This window comes from Leptosomus discolor, chromosome 8, assembly GCF_034619465.1.
Source record: "Leptosomus discolor isolate bLepDis1 chromosome 8, bLepDis1.hap2, whole genome shotgun sequence".
Classification (NCBI taxonomy): domain Eukaryota; kingdom Metazoa; phylum Chordata; class Aves; order Leptosomiformes; family Leptosomidae; genus Leptosomus; species Leptosomus discolor.
Genome location: NC_141398.1, coordinates 49902235 through 49917930, shown reverse-complemented (window position 1 = coordinate 49917930; position 15696 = coordinate 49902235). Strand labels below are relative to the sequence as shown.

Sequence of the window (15696 nt, the reverse complement as noted above, 5' to 3'; positions counted from 1 at the left end):
ACTTAATGAAAGGGTTTTAGCTTCCATACAACTCAAAAAAGCACTAATTGTATTTAAAGAACGGTATTTTCATGAAAAACAGCCAAAGAAATTGTATATACATTTTAAATACAGCTCATACATACTGGTAAGTTACATAGACCAGTGGTGAGACAAATATCCAGTATTCTTAAAGAAAGGTCTGTCAAGACTGTCTTAACACAGCTGTCTTAAACCACTCAAGAGAATGCACTAGATGTGTTCTGTGTACAGCTAGCACTCAGCTATAACAAAAATCAAAACACAATTAAAAAAAGATGACTTTTAAAGTTTGCTGTGGTGGGTTGGCCTTGGCTCAGAGCCCACTCCCTCTCCCCCTCCAGAGGGATGGGGGAAAAAAACAATGAGAGCAAGCAAGAAGATTCATGGGTCAAAACAGAGACAGGGCTTTTACTTAACAATTACTGATGCAGGCAGGTTAACTTAATTTGTCAATTACTTAACTTGTTAATTGTCAATTACTTAAGTTGTCAATTAGTATATACTAATATATATAAAATACTGATTTGGTTATTGGGAAACAGAAACAAAAGAAACAAACATTTACACACTACAGAAAAACACTCTTCCTCCCCCATTCCCAGCCTCAACTTCGCTCCAAACTCCTCTTATCAACGCAGGTTATGCCCAGTCCCACCATTAAGGCAATGAGCAGCACAAGGCAGGGACTGCAGTCAGAACACAGCAGTTTCTCTCTGTTGCTCCTTCCTTCTGCTCCAGCCTGGGTCCTCCACAGACTGCAGTCCCTTCAGGTACACCTGCTCCAAAAAGGAGCATCTCCTACTCCTCTGACCTTGGCATTGCCTGTTTCTTACTTTTTTTTTTTTGTTCCTTCCCCTGCATTTTTTGCCCTTCCTTAAATATGTTTTCACAGAGGCATCACCAGCTCAGCTTTTGGCTAGAATCAGCCCCTGACCTCCTTCCACAGAGGCCACCCCTGCAGCCCCAACACTACCAAAACCTTCCACATACAAATAGTACTTTTGCACAACGGAAGTCAAATGAAAGTTAGTGCTTGAAATACCTGTTGGTCATCTTCAATTACGTGTGTCTTCAGAGGATCAGAATTTAAGAACTGATGAAGTCTGAGAAACATACAAATCCAACACAAATGCAAAAGTAAAATATGATTTATAAATATCACCAATATTTCTAAAATGTCATGAAGCAATTCACTCGCAAAATATTTCTGACTTATTACCTATGCCAAGGAGGAAGACCCTCGAACATGAAAGATGAAATCAGAAAGTACCATTTTGAAAATAAAATTTAGTACTAGCTTTTAAGTACCTGAAAATAATCCTAAGTAAATTTTTTTAACAAAGATAATTGGTGTGTTCCTCAACTTAAGAAAACCAGACCGGACTGTAGGAAAAAAAGTTTAAGTTCCTCAAGTTTCAAAAAAAAAAAATTAAAAAAAAAAATAAAAAAAAAATCAAACAATATATCTTTGCACCAGTTAGAAACCAAATTAAAAAACACTCCTTGGGTTTATTACACATGCAGCAACTGACATGCAGCATAGTAAAAGCTTTGCACAAATCAATTCAGTCATTCCATTAAGTCTGAAAACTGCAAATCACACTAAGAATAAAATAAAGCAACTTAACATGTTTAGTGTGCAGAAAAATACTGCTCCATCACATCCTTGTTGTCAAGCTATTGTTTAGAAAAAACTGCTGTTTTATTGTAGTCTGGGTAAGAATCAGCATCCTTCAAATTCCCTTCTTCCAAAAAGCATGCATCTTCTCTTACCCTCCGCCCTTTTAGCTGCCTAAGAATAGTAACTGGAAACATTCTACAGCTCCTAATTATCTGTTTACATAACAATTTAAAATATTTAACACACTGCACCATACCTGTCTGTGTGAACTGCTGTATCTTCCTTGACAGGCAAACCCGGAACTGCTTTGGCAACCTATCAAGAAAAGACAAACACGTTTTTAGCACTAAAATACTGTTCAAGAGCAACATTTTAGAAAAATTATTTCTTTAGTTCATTGAGCTGAAAGCAGTTTTCTTAGTTAACTCTAGAATTTTCCAAATATTTTGGAGAATTTTTATACGAATTATAAGTTTGTCTGAATAAGGCAACAATTTTGATGAAACAAACTTCAGAAAACTAACTTGTTATAGAACAGTATTTTCTCTACTAAGAATCAAGTATGCAACAAAAACATCGCCCACACAAAAGAAACTAGTTCATGGTCACATCTTACACTAGAGTCATAACTGGGGACCTGAGCTAGTATGAACACATACTGACTAGTTTTTAAACATTTTCAGACCACAGACAGGAGGAAAAACAAAGACAGGATACCCAGCTGCACAATAATAAAGACAATGCACATGAACTTAAATTGAACAACACTGCATATCCTCAAAGGAGTAACCAACAGGAGACCCTGGGTCCACAGTTACCCCAAAGATATCTGGGTTTGAACACAGGATTTTCTAGCATTCATCATTAGTCACCAGCACTCAACAGGCATGACTTGGTCAGACTTGCTGAAGGGTATAAAGGTAATCCTGCTCTGCTTCAGTAACAATCCACACTAGTACTTTCATCATCATTCTTTCAAAAATATTTTAATAAGGCATTACAGTTTAAGTTCAGGAGCGGTTGTCGTCCTTCAAGTCTCAGCAGAGCTAAAAAAAACCCCAAACCTTCAACACAAGTCCTTTTTGCCCCCTGACCTGACAGAAGTAGTAGTTCCATTGCCATCCTAGAAGCAAATTTCTCCTTTGAAGCATCTAGCAGAAGAGGACTCTTTGAAAGAGCAGAGATGGAATACCCTCAAGGGCAACTGTTTTCCTAGAATGCATCAGTTCATCTTCCTTTCCTCCCACAGACACTGTAACAGCTCCACTTGTGCAACTCAGTACACAATTTAACACTCGAGAATGAGCAGTGACCTTTCAAAAATGCTTCAGAAAATAACAGCAATCAAAAAAAAGAAAGAAAATAGCAAGAAACCAGACTGGACATTTAAAGTATTAAGATGACACAATACACAAGCAGAGACTCCAATGAACGTTTAACACGGCACAGCATGAGGGCTGTTTTCAGGGAAACATTAAAATTTACATTTGTATATATTCAGAAAATTATATAGAGTAGACAGCTACTACCTTCATAAAACTATAGCAAAGGACATTTCTAAAAATGTTCTTCAATTTAAAAAAAAGAAACTGAAGTAGAATGTTCCTTTTTTTAACTATATCAAAAATTAGGGCAGTTGCCCAGATCTATGCTACACAGAAGAACAAGCTAGATGACCACAGTATTCCTAATCTGTCCTACATATGTTTAATTCAGTTCATCTTTAACAACTGAATCCAAAATGTAATGCTTACAGATTCAGGACTTTCATTTACATCTGTGCTTGACCTTTGGTATGTCTCTTCAAGAAAGGAATTGGAAACAGCAAGACCTAGAAAGATAAGTAACAAACACAGAAGCATATTTCTGATTATCTGAACACATAGAAAGCCAGTATTTTTATCTACTTATTTGCTTGTATCAGTTCCTAACAGCAAAATGAACAACTGAAAAACCAGTTATCTTTACATAAAGATAACCATGCAGGTGAACGGAATGAACAGGTATGAAGGATGGGAAATTCCTTACTTTTTAAGAGACAGACAGACTTGAATCACTATAAATGAGTCACCTCATGGTAAATACTAGCTTTAAAATTAACTTGTTCAAATAAATCCCTCCAAACTGAAAAAACCCCACCCAGTAATGCATCATTGATCACTGCCATAAGCAATTTCAATAATATTAAGCATATCAAGAAATGCCTGTGTAACTCACCCTCAAGCCTTTCTTTGGCTTATGTAGTACAAAAAGCTTTACAGTATTCTGCATCTGACGATTTATTTGGTCTTTGTAAAGTCTGATACATAAGCATTGTTTGGTAGAAAGATACCATTTGATCCTATTGCTGGATTCAAACTGAGACAGCAGGTTCATGTTCAATACATCCACTTAAAGACACATGATGCATTGCATGCGTGTTTCTGACACACGTGGTTCCCACCTGTTTCAAGATTCGCTGATACCTTCTCCTGAAACAGCCCTGGCCTGAAAGCAAGTGATGGATTAACAGTTTTCACTGGAAGAGACTCAACATTTAATGGTGTTTGGTTCTCCTGATAATCTGCAGAACTCTCTGTATTCTCTTTAGCTTCCTCAAAACGAGCAAAGTTCTTCAGGACAAGATCATCGTTAACGCATACCTAAGAACACAAGATCTTTATTGACCAGTATCAACAAGCAATCACCACCACATACTTGTTCAGAATTTATTTGAAGCTTTAAAAAACAGCAGTATAAACACACACAGTATCAGTGAATGCTTTCTAAAGAATATCAACTCCAGAATAGAAAGCCAGTCATACCTCCTCTAAACAGGTGTTAACTAGTAGTTAGTTTCATGCTTCTGCCTAAAATTCTGTACTCAATTAACTTTTTCTATGAGCTCTAAAAATGATTTAAAAAAAAAACCTAAGTCAAGCTGGTTTATTTCTTTTTGATCCAACATGCATCAAAATCTGGCAGAAAAAAATAATACTAATCCTAAAACTTCTTGAACTCCATTGGCTCAGAGGTCAGTGACACTATTGCTAATTGGGAACTGAGAGAAGATACTCAAATTAATACAAACCTCCAAAGTTATTGTCTATGGCAAAGACCACAGCTCCAGTGTTAAAAGCCTTGGTAAAACACTCCAAGTAGAAGCAGTATTCAAATAAAATTAAATTTGTATTTACCATACAGCTGCTTAGGTCTGACAGTAGCGACAGCTGAGTTTCAGCTCAAGTTACACATTTTGGCAAGTGGAACTAAGTTGTGCTTTGTTGGGTTTTTTTGCAAAGGTTTGAGGACTCAGTCTTAATGTAAAAGCAAGTGCAAACTTCTATTTTTATAATATTATGCAACTACCTTATTGAAATGTCTTTAAGTATGATACCACAAAAAGGCACAGAAGTGCTCTAAATAATTCACATAGTTGTCCATCTAAAGTACTTGCTGGACTTCACTTGCTTGTCAATACCTTACAAAGAGAGGTTCACAAATGAAACTGGCATTTCTGCCTCTTGGAATTCTTGTTTACAAGCAACAGAAACATACAAAACCTCCAATAAGTTAATGATTTAGCCTCTACTGTATCCGACAAGAATTACGAAACTCACTTCCAAGTAATGCTTTTCAGTCTTAAACTAATAGCAAAGTTGTAACTTACATAGCAAAGTGCACAAACAGGTTTATAAATGTGAAAGTACCTTACCTTTTCATCTTTTATTGTCACATAAAGAAAAATATCAAATGTGTTATCTTCTACAGCACATAACTTGGCTTTTATTTCAGTAGTTGCTACATGTAGTAATAAACACAAGAACAAGTAAAAATATTAAACCCTTATCAAATTATCAGTGTTTTTCACTTGTACTTTGAGATAGACAAAAATAGAAATCACAATTACATGTGTAACCTATTTCTTTAGAGAAGCTAGCACAAATTCAGTAACTTTTCCATGAAACAAGAAAATAACAAGGCAATAAAAACTTATAGTTACAAAAATGAAGTTGTCCTTAGTCTCTGAAGGAAGATCAAGAGCCAAAACAGATTAATGACCTCTCCACATAAACTAGTCTTAGTTCTACAGTAAAAATCTTAGTTTATCTTTTAGCCTCTGACAATCTGTAATACAAATGTATACTTCCCAAACTTGACACTTCGTATTCTTGAAAGAAGTTATATTTGCACATTTGTATAGCTCAGTTCGGCTCTTCATCCAAGCAAACACAGCTGATAAAGTCTGTCAGTAAATTCTGAAGCACTTCTATATACACTAATGATGTGCTACCAATTAAAACAAAAGTATGTAATACTACCTATTGTACAGTCTGGGACTATCTATGAAATTAAATTCAATGCTATTATTGCACTCTACTAACCTTTACTTTGCATAGTGACACATATGTGTGTGTGTGGGTGGGGAAAGGAAGTAAATAGTGAGAAGTGCTATGTGCCAGTTAGTGTGTTATCAGCCTAAAGGCCCTTTACTGTTCTCATAAACTTACCTTCTCCTCCTCCGCAAATACGTTTTACATGGAGTTTGTTACACTTGTGAGTAAAGCAGGTGGGTAGTTTTTCAGGTAGAAGTGTGTAAGCAAGAATATTAGAAAATTTCAGTAAAGGGCTGCTTTGCTAGACCAAAAGCTGTCTCATACCAAAATAGAAGGATTGATATGAAAAAGACTGCATGACCTACTGAAACACCAAACATGGGAAAGGACCAGAACAGACTGGAGAAAAAGCAGTTCTAGCTTCCTGAAGAACTACCCGGAGCTCGATCTATTTGTTCGCAACTATAATAAAGATACTCCTTTTCTGAGCTGGTCAAACACCCTTGTCAAACAACAACTGAAAGGGTAAACTCATAAGCCAGATCTTGACATCTCTGTATAAAACATACAAAGATACAGATGTGATGCAGATTTAAAGATTTAAGCTAAATACACAGAAATGCTTCACTGTTCAAAACAAATGTTACGTGAGTGGTACCTTATTTAGCCTGTCCAAGAGCCAGATACCATCTAGGCAACTACCAAAATTCATGCAGCATGGAAGCCCACAGTACTCGAGATGCAGCTCCACAAGTATTTTTGCTTTAGTCAGTCCATACAAAAAACCCTTACATAGCTCCTTTCTCTTTATTTTCAATATATAATGTTCTTAAATACAATTACATATACAAACATAAGTACTACATTTCTTTAGCAGTTTATTTTTCCTCAAATACAAGTGCCAATCATGATTTTGGCAGGATATTTTATTTACCTTTGAGAAGGTTTTGAAAATACCAAGTGGCAGCACTATCCCATCTTTTGGCTGGTCTAGGAAAATAAACACAACCAGTTATCCCACAGCAGCAAAAACTAAAATGCTAATTTTGGTAAAAGCTCTGAATGTGTGTAAAGAAATTATTTCAAGTATGCCAAATCTTAAGTAGTGCACCAACTAGACACATTAACAGAACCTTACTACACAGAATATCTCGATAATACTGCTTCAGCTCATCAAGAAAATGAACTGATCAAAAATTACTGGATATCACTTTATCAAGGTATGATGGCCTACATCCAGCATGAAATGCGATGGTTAGAAATGAACAGAATAACCACAAATAAAGCAAGAATCCACTTGTGACACATATTAAACAGGTATTGAGCAATTTTGAACAAGTGCTTAACAAACATTGAAGCACCAAAGACTGAGGTCTATAGCAGAAAATCAAGTTTGCTCTTTACCACCTTCTGCAACTTTAAGTATAAAATAAAAAAAGAATCAGATGAAGAGCATCATAAACGAAACAGGACAATCCACTACTTTTTTCAGTAATTCATAACAATGGACCACTCAAGAAGTACGCTATTCCTATCCAAACTATGCTAATACTTGTTCTCTCAGAATACTTGAAATCAAATACTAATTTCTTCTTGCAACAAGAGCATAAAAAAAATAAACTGCTTGACCACTTGTAGTTTTGAATATTCTCTAGTGACAGAGAGACCAAAGCAGCTTTCTTGCTGTGGGGCCACATTCCCCACTGATCTAACCATGTTCCTCAAGTTTGACAATAGCATCCTGGAACTTAAGGATGCAAAAGCATTTTTCTTTACCACCAGACCTTAGCAAAAACCTTATTCAAGCCCTTCAAACTGTGGTGAGAAAAAAAAACTAACATGAATATAAGGAAAGCACAACAGGAATCCAAAATATGTCAAGAAAAAAAAAAGACAGAATGGGGAAAACCAAAGCTACCTATAAACACCTAGAGAACTTCAGTTCAGTTAAGCATGTAACTACCACAAAAAAAAAAAACTATCAGGACTAAGATGAGCATCTGTTAAGAAACTGCACATAAGGATAAATTAGTAAAGCAGTTCATGTGCTAGGAATCAAGAAACACAGCCCTGGTATGACTGACAAAGGGGCAAGAACTGCCAGAAACTTGTCTAAACTTCTGAAGATTTTCAAATAAATATAAAAATTCAAACAGGGGAGTAATAAAACTTGAATCATTAAGAACCATTAAGGAAGCAGTTCCATTTAAGAACTGATCCTCCGAAACAGAAAGAGTTTTCCAAATCTGATTCCCTATGTTCTTCTTGAAACACAGTACCTGCAATAAAACTTCACACTTTAGAAATTTATTAATAGAACAAATGTATTAAACTCTACTTACACTATTTTTGCAGTATCTTCACAAAAGTTGATACACAATGTCACTGGCTTTGCGCGATACAGTCTACACTTTTTTGCTCTATATGGGATCTGCATAAATGCTTCCAGTGCAACTCGCATGCTTAAAAACAAAGCAGAAATAATCTCAATTTACAGAGCAGCTTTTATTCTCCAGAAGTCACTGTTCTCATACATATTCTTGCATTACCCTGCATCTGACAACACAGTTCTTCCAGAAGTTTGGCTCCCACTCTGAAACACCCTGGAATCATTGTTTTGTTTTTCTCTCCAAGAGAGGCACTACAGCAGCAACTAGCGACCAGACTTGCTCCAGATATGAATACACTTCCTATTTACTCAAAATCTTTCTAATCCTTTGCCTCTACAGTTTGAAGTCTTTTCATGATATATAGCCCTCATACTACCACATATACCACCTGGCATTGCATATTCCGTTTTGCAGTTATTACTTCTGTGTGGGAAAACAGGTATGATTAACACCAGCAAGAAAAAAACCTAATGCATACATTAATTTGCATTTGTACTCATTCTTATAAAAGAATTTATTCTTTATAAAGGAATCACTAGTGTTAATCTCCGCCTTTACACTTGGTTTGGTTGGAGACTTTTAATAACCAGCATGCCTCCACATATAGCAAGCTTTTAAGATCCATATATTTATCACTTTTGTTCGTTTGCTGTGGTTTTGGGTTTTTTTTGTGTGTTGTGTTTTGTTTGGGTTTTTTTTTTTAACAATAAAAGGCAGTAAATTACACATTTACTTCTAGTTGAACGTATTTTAAACTCGGGGGCATTATCAAATTGTTTTCCAATACAGCAACAGTCAATTAAAAATATTATTTAATTTATGATTTATTTTAAAATCTTTAAAATTCAATTTCTTAATTTTGTAGAATACCACCAAAAAAATTTGGTAAAACTTCTCATACTCAAAGCTGTGTATTTTATTAGAGAAATGAACTTTAAGAGCTGTAAAAGTTGTTTTTTAGAAAACACTTTTCAACATTTTAGAAACAGCAGGTTTCATAGTGATTTTATTAAAAACTTGGAACCTGTGAAAACTCATCTTTTTTGCACCATGCCAAGACAGACTGCTGGCTCTTAGTAAACAAGCCACTAAAATGCAGTGGGGAAAAAACACTTGATGTCTAGATATCAAAAGCTTGTTCAGCAAGTGAAATCCTGCTTCCATATACACTTTGTGAATGATCTTCACTGGTTGTAATTTTTAGTACATAATCACTTAAGAGAGAAAAGTATATATAAATAATGTTAACTGGCAATCATACATTTTAGTCACAACAAACTGACACTATCTCAATTTCAAATATTTAAAAACCCAAAACCTACAACAGAAAGCATCTTTAAAAGTTCACAAAACAAAGACTGGATTGCACACTCGCAAGGGCCTATCACACAGCTAGCAGTTTCCTGTGGACCCAACCCAAAGCTCAATTAAACCAAAGCCTTTTCACTATGAATCTAATATTAATAGTATCTGTGTGCATTAACTAACAACTGCATTTCAGTGACAGCGTCAAAAAACCAAATACTTACTCCTTTGATTTAACAAAAATGTATTTGGCATAATCCACAAGAAAACATTGTGCTTGATAATGATCTGTACAGTACATGATTGACTTAATAACTGCTCTACACCAGCATTTGAGTTGCTCACTGAAAACCACACAAACCTGAAAAAGAATGAGACAGCAGGTTCTTGTAAACAGAGCAAATGACACTCTTAAGCATTTTTAGAGGCAAGAATTTAGTAATTATTATACAGACTTAAATTTTCTTTTAAAAATGCAAGCATCACAACTTACATAGTTATGAAGTTTACAGATAAGAACATATAACCCACACAGATGCCGTTATCTACTGTTCCGCATAGCATTTGGAAAAAAAAAAAGACTAACGCATATCTTGGATACTTCACCCCCAAACCAATGCAAATAACAGATTATTTCTCTCTACCTGCATGATATAGCAATCATTTTACCTGGCCTTCTTCTACCATTAATGGTTTTCCTTCATCCACATTGTTAGAAGATTTGTCATAGAACTGATTCATTTCAGCATTCAGGTTTTTATATTCTATTTCATCAACTATGTCAGGCCCACATCCTTTCATAGTAACCCAAAAGCAACCTGGATCTTCAATCTGGGGCAAAGGGTAGATAACAATAACAAATACTATTAGCTCCTGCTAAAATTATATAATGTTTTCAAGAACATGAGCAGCAAATGTAAAAATAAAACTTAAAATCTTTAGTGAGGCACCTTAAAAATGATGGTGACTGATACTTAGCATACAGAATGTTAACAAGCAAAACATCTTTAACTTCAGACTACTAGTTCATTAAATGACTTCTCAGCTTGCATGTTTCTTTAGCACTGCAATTAAGGGCATGTGCTGTCTAAAAGGTAGTAGCATTATCTCAAAAGTTGGTTAAACCAAACAATGGGTGAAGTGCAAAGACATAAAGCTTTTTACTTTCGTATTGACCTCAAGAAGCATGTATAAAAAAGCCAACACGCACAACAAACCCCTCCAATGAACGTTTCTTCACACTCAGAGTCCACAAAACAATCAGTTTCTTTAAGATGTGGTGATGGCTTTCTGCTCAGCCTTTGTAAACCTTTATATCCCAGTCTTTCAGCTGTTCTGGGTCCCCAGTTGTGGGTTAATCCCAGTAGGTGGCTAACCACCATATAGCTGCTCCCTTACTCCCTTGAAGTGGGATGACTAAGATAACTGGAAGGGGAAAGTGAGAAAATTCACAGGTTGACATAAACCCAGCAGAATAGGTAAAGCAAAAGCTATGCATGCACGCACAGCAAAATAAGGAATGCATTCACTGTTTCCCATTGGCAGGTAGATGTTTAGCCATTTGCAGGCGAACAGGGCTTCATCACACGTAACGCTGACTCAGGAAGACAAATTTGATAACCACAGATGTCCCCCTTTCCTCCTCCTTCCCCACAGCTTTTATTGCTGAGCATGGCATCATATCATATGGAATTTTCCTTGGGTCAGCTGTCCTCGCTGTATTCTCAGAAAAAGATTTTTCCATGATCTCTTGTGGAATTCAGTAGAATCTAGTGCTATACCACACTCTAGTTAAGATCACGTTGCACATCTTTCATTTTAGATTTTAGCTGCATCCCTATGGACATCTTCTGAGATAAAACAAATATAAACACATAAAAGAAATGGCAAAACATGCATAATCCATATATGACACACACATGTAAGAAAGTGCTGCTGAACAGACATACAGAGGCATCATCTTATTTGTAAATTTGACTTCCAGAGATTTGCGTTGAAATAAGCAAACAGTAATCCTTCAGACTTGAAAAGACACCAGCATACCTGTAATACCGAGACTTCCATGTTTCTCAGCTAGTCTTCCTCAGCACGACTATAAAAGAACAGCAAACGTTTGATTAGCCATTTTTAAAGCTGTCATTTGTTTTGAAGGATATCTTAAGAACATACACCTAAAGCAAGCCTATAGATTCTTACTACTTGTCTCAGGAGTATTAGCTTGGGCAACTAGACTACTTTACACATATCAAAGGGTTCAAACCAGCATTCTTAATGAGACACTGTGTTAAAGCCTAATTAAGAGTCACCATCCACACTTATTTAAATACAACCACATCAATTTTTAGTACACCACAGAATAACTGTCATCCTCAAACTACTTACAGTACATAGCTACTTATTTTACATTCAAAGACCAACAGAAATAAGCCAATTGAAGACAATGGCTGCTATAAACTATCTTCATGACCAAATGAACAGGAGCACCAGAGAGAAATGCTTAACAGAATTAAAAAAAACCCCAAGTTAACACAAAAGAACAGTCCCAACCACAGCAAACAATTTTAACATAACAGAGACTTCTTCCTGCGTTTCACACTACATTCATCTGCAACGGTACATATCATACCTAGGAATTACAGTGGAATAACTCCCCTACAGATTGAAGCAATTTGCATTTCATTTTGACACAAACCAGCACATCACGGTATCATCACTGCAGCGTCTAGCTTGCCACTTAAAAGAATTCACACTGCAAGTAGATGCCCAATAAAATCTTTCTGGAGAGGCAAGTCAAGACATTGGCTTTCCACTTCCAAAGCTACTGTGGAACACGTCAGCGTTAAATAAGAAGCCATACAGCTACACGGTAGTCATAATTACCAACTATGTTTTGTTAAGACATAGTACTATTCCCAGTTTGACACTACAACGGAACAGCTGAAACTATTTTAGAATCTTTACCTAGTATCATATGACACAAGCACACCATCCAGGTTACACTAAGTTTCTAACACTGTACTATACTGTAACATGAAATACATAATGCTGCCTTAAACAGTTAAAAATTATACACTTTTATTTCAGGAATAACATGGGAGAGGCATAAATAACCTCTCCTAACGTCTCAGTTTGAGAACTGCAAAACCAATGAATCACCTATCAAAGTACTACAGACAAAGCACCCCACCTAAAAGGCTAGCTCTCCCAACACATTCCTAATAACAACGCATCTACTTTATTAAGAATTAAATAAGAACACAAAAGTTTGCTCAAATCCCATACCTAAGGATATTGACCTTGCAACAGGTCACTAAACCTCTCAACCCAAACAGCTACCTTAAAAAAAAAAAAAGAAGTGACAGGAGAAGGTAAAAGGATGCCTCTCCAGCAACACAAGCCTGACACAAGTGCTCCCAGAAAAAAAAGCCACCTCGCTATCCCAGCCTCTCTCTCCCTCTAGCCAGTGTTGCTCCATCTAAAAAAGCCCCAACAGGCACAGCACCGGGGAAGAAAAGCCCAGCACAGCTCAAAGGCTGTGAAGCCACTACGGGTTTTGCTTTATTCTCTCTCTCCCTCCCTCCCGGCTTCCTTCACGTTCCACCTTAGTTTCACGCTCCTCCTCATAAAATTAAAGGCCCTAACCGCAGTCACCAACACCACCGTCGCCACAAGCGCCCAAACACAGCCTTACACAAACTCCCACTGCCGTCCCCAGAAGCTTCCAGAACCCCCCACCCCTTCCGCCTCCAACATCACCCCCAGTGCGCAAGCGCAGGTCCGCTCAGTGAGCATGCGTACGCAGGCCGCGGATTACAATTGGGCCGTGCGTGCCCTCGGGGCTCCCTGTTTATGCTTGCTGCGCATGTGCCGTGCCGTGCCGCGCCGTGCCGCGCCGCCCTGAGGCGGGGCTGGGTGGCTGGCGGCGTGCGGGTGCCGCTCGTCGGAGCGGGGTTAGAGCCCCGTAACGGCGCGTTCTCGGCTCTTTAAGGGTATTGTTGTGGCGAACGGGCCTTCAGTGAGAGCCTTCTCTTTGCGCTGCCCCTGCCCTGGGCTCGGAGGAGCGAGGCTCACCGCGCAGCGCTGGCGGAGCCTCGGGCTGAGGAGGGAAGGGCCGGAGGAGGCGGCGGTGGAGGCGCTGGCAGGCAGCGGGCTGGGGCTGTTTTGAGGCGGTGGCTTCCCGAGGCAGCCCGCATCGTGAGGCGGTGGCAGCCGGGCCTTCTGCAGCACGCGCGTTTCCCAGGGGCCACAATGACTGAAGTGGAGAGTGTTCTTGAAAGGTGTGTGAAACGAGGGCACCTAGCACTTCTCTGTGGAAGTCCAGCTATGCTTCTTAAATATAAACATGTCCATGACAGAAAGCAGCTGTTAAATGTCCCATAGCATTTAGGCCTCAAAGAAAATGTTGAGTCTTGCATCTCAAGCTCTGTGATAAATTAGCTTTTCACTTTGTTATATACTACCCTTTCCCTTCAGGCTTTTTTTTTTTTTTAAAAAAAAAAGTGTTTCAGGACTGATTTAGTTTTGCACAAGACACTATAGACAAGGTGCCAGCCCAAGAGAAGGGGATGAAACACGCAGATGGGAAATAAAGCCCACCTCATTGGGCAGAAGCTCATACTTAAGAGTGGCTCAATATTTTGAAATTACAGCTTTAATCATGTTTATAACTTAATATTAAAAGGTATATATATGTGTGTTCTAAACCATTTATGCTTGCATTTAACGATTATCATAACTTCTTATGTAAAATAGTATCTTTTTGTTACTTTTGGGGTTTTTTTGGTTACTTTTTTGTCCTTTGGCCTTCAAGCTCCCCCTACTGGACCATTTTGCTTGTGTTGTTGGAAAAAAAAAGTTGAACACGACAGCCAAAGATGGAGGGGCAGACTGTTCACTTATGATACGGATTTAGTCTTGAAGTAACCAGTTTTGACACACAGCAAAACTTACATTAGAACTAAAGGGATAATGTACAGCAACACACAGGTGTGCAAAAACATCTGTAAGACTCTAACCTGTATCCAGGTTGCAGAGTAATTTATTTCCTAAAAATATTTTCTCCTAATTGCTACTTTCTACTACAAAAGTAAACTGGTAGAACAACTATAAGGTACAGAACAATAAAAAATAATCAAGGAAGCCCTCCAGCAACTAGGAAAGACTATATTGCAAAAATCAAAGCAGTTGCAGATTACATGTCTTCTTTATTTTTTTTGTATTTTTTAATATATATTATTTTGTATATTTGAATTCATGATCTTGAGGAATATGGGCCAAATGAAGAGTAAAGTCCCTGAATTTTAGGAGTGTGAACTTTCAGTTGTTTAAGGAACTAGCGGAGGGGAGCCCCTGGGAAACTGCCCTTAGTGATAAAGGAGTAGAACAGAGCTGGCAGCTCTTTTAAGAATGTCTTTTGTAAAGTACAAAAGGTCTGAATTCCCCTGTGTAAGCAATCGGGCAAGGAAGGCAGGAGACCAGCAGAGCTGAGTAAGGACATTCTGATCAAACCGAAGTGCAAGAAAAACACATAGGCACACGAAGCAGGTATATATGTCCATAGGGAAGAACATAGGGGTGCTGCCTGAGTGTATAGGAATGGGATCAGGTGAGCTAAAGCACAGTTGGAGCTGAATTTGGCAATGGGTATGTTGGTCAGAAAAGGAAGACTTAAGAAAATGTATATACTCCCACCCCCCTGATAAATAAGATAGGAAATCTAGTGACAACCCATGTGGAGAAGGCTGAGGTACTCAACAGGGGTTTTTTTGCCTCAGTTTTCACTGGCTATCACGCTTCCCACATCTCTCAAGGCAGGGACTGGGGGAATAAAGGTTCTCTGTTGTAGGAGAAGACCGAGCTCAAGACCATCTGAGGAACCTGAACATGGACAAGTCCATGGCACCTGATGTGATGCATCCCAGGGTCCTGAGGGAGCTGGCAGGTGCAGTTGCTAAGTCACTCTCAATCATATTTGAAAAGTTGTGGCAGTCAGGCAAAGTCCCCAGTGACTGGAGAAAAGGGAGTATCACACCCATTTTTAAAA

At 37.9% G+C, this 15696-nt stretch overlaps 1 protein-coding gene across 1 annotated transcript in view; it reads right to left on the bottom strand.

Moving 5' to 3' along the window:
• The window catches only part of TDRD12 (tudor domain containing 12), a 34895-nt gene extending 23178 nt beyond the window's left edge, over nt 1-11717 (bottom strand). Inside the window, exons 1-10 of the mRNA XM_086469291.1 lie at nt 11697-11717; nt 10323-10484; nt 9878-10014; nt 8301-8420; nt 6893-6948; nt 5337-5422; nt 4086-4284; nt 3397-3473; nt 1899-1957; nt 1064-1124 (exon numbers count right to left, since the gene is read on the bottom strand). Of these exons, the coding sequence (XP_086325417.1) occupies nt 1064-1124; nt 1899-1957; nt 3397-3473; nt 4086-4284; nt 5337-5422; nt 6893-6948; nt 8301-8420; nt 9878-10014; nt 10323-10484; nt 11697-11717 (978 nt within the window). The remainder of the gene's footprint in view (nt 1-1063; nt 1125-1898; nt 1958-3396; nt 3474-4085; nt 4285-5336; nt 5423-6892; nt 6949-8300; nt 8421-9877; nt 10015-10322; nt 10485-11696) is intronic.
• Between the last annotated feature and the right edge of the window lie 3979 nt (nt 11718-15696).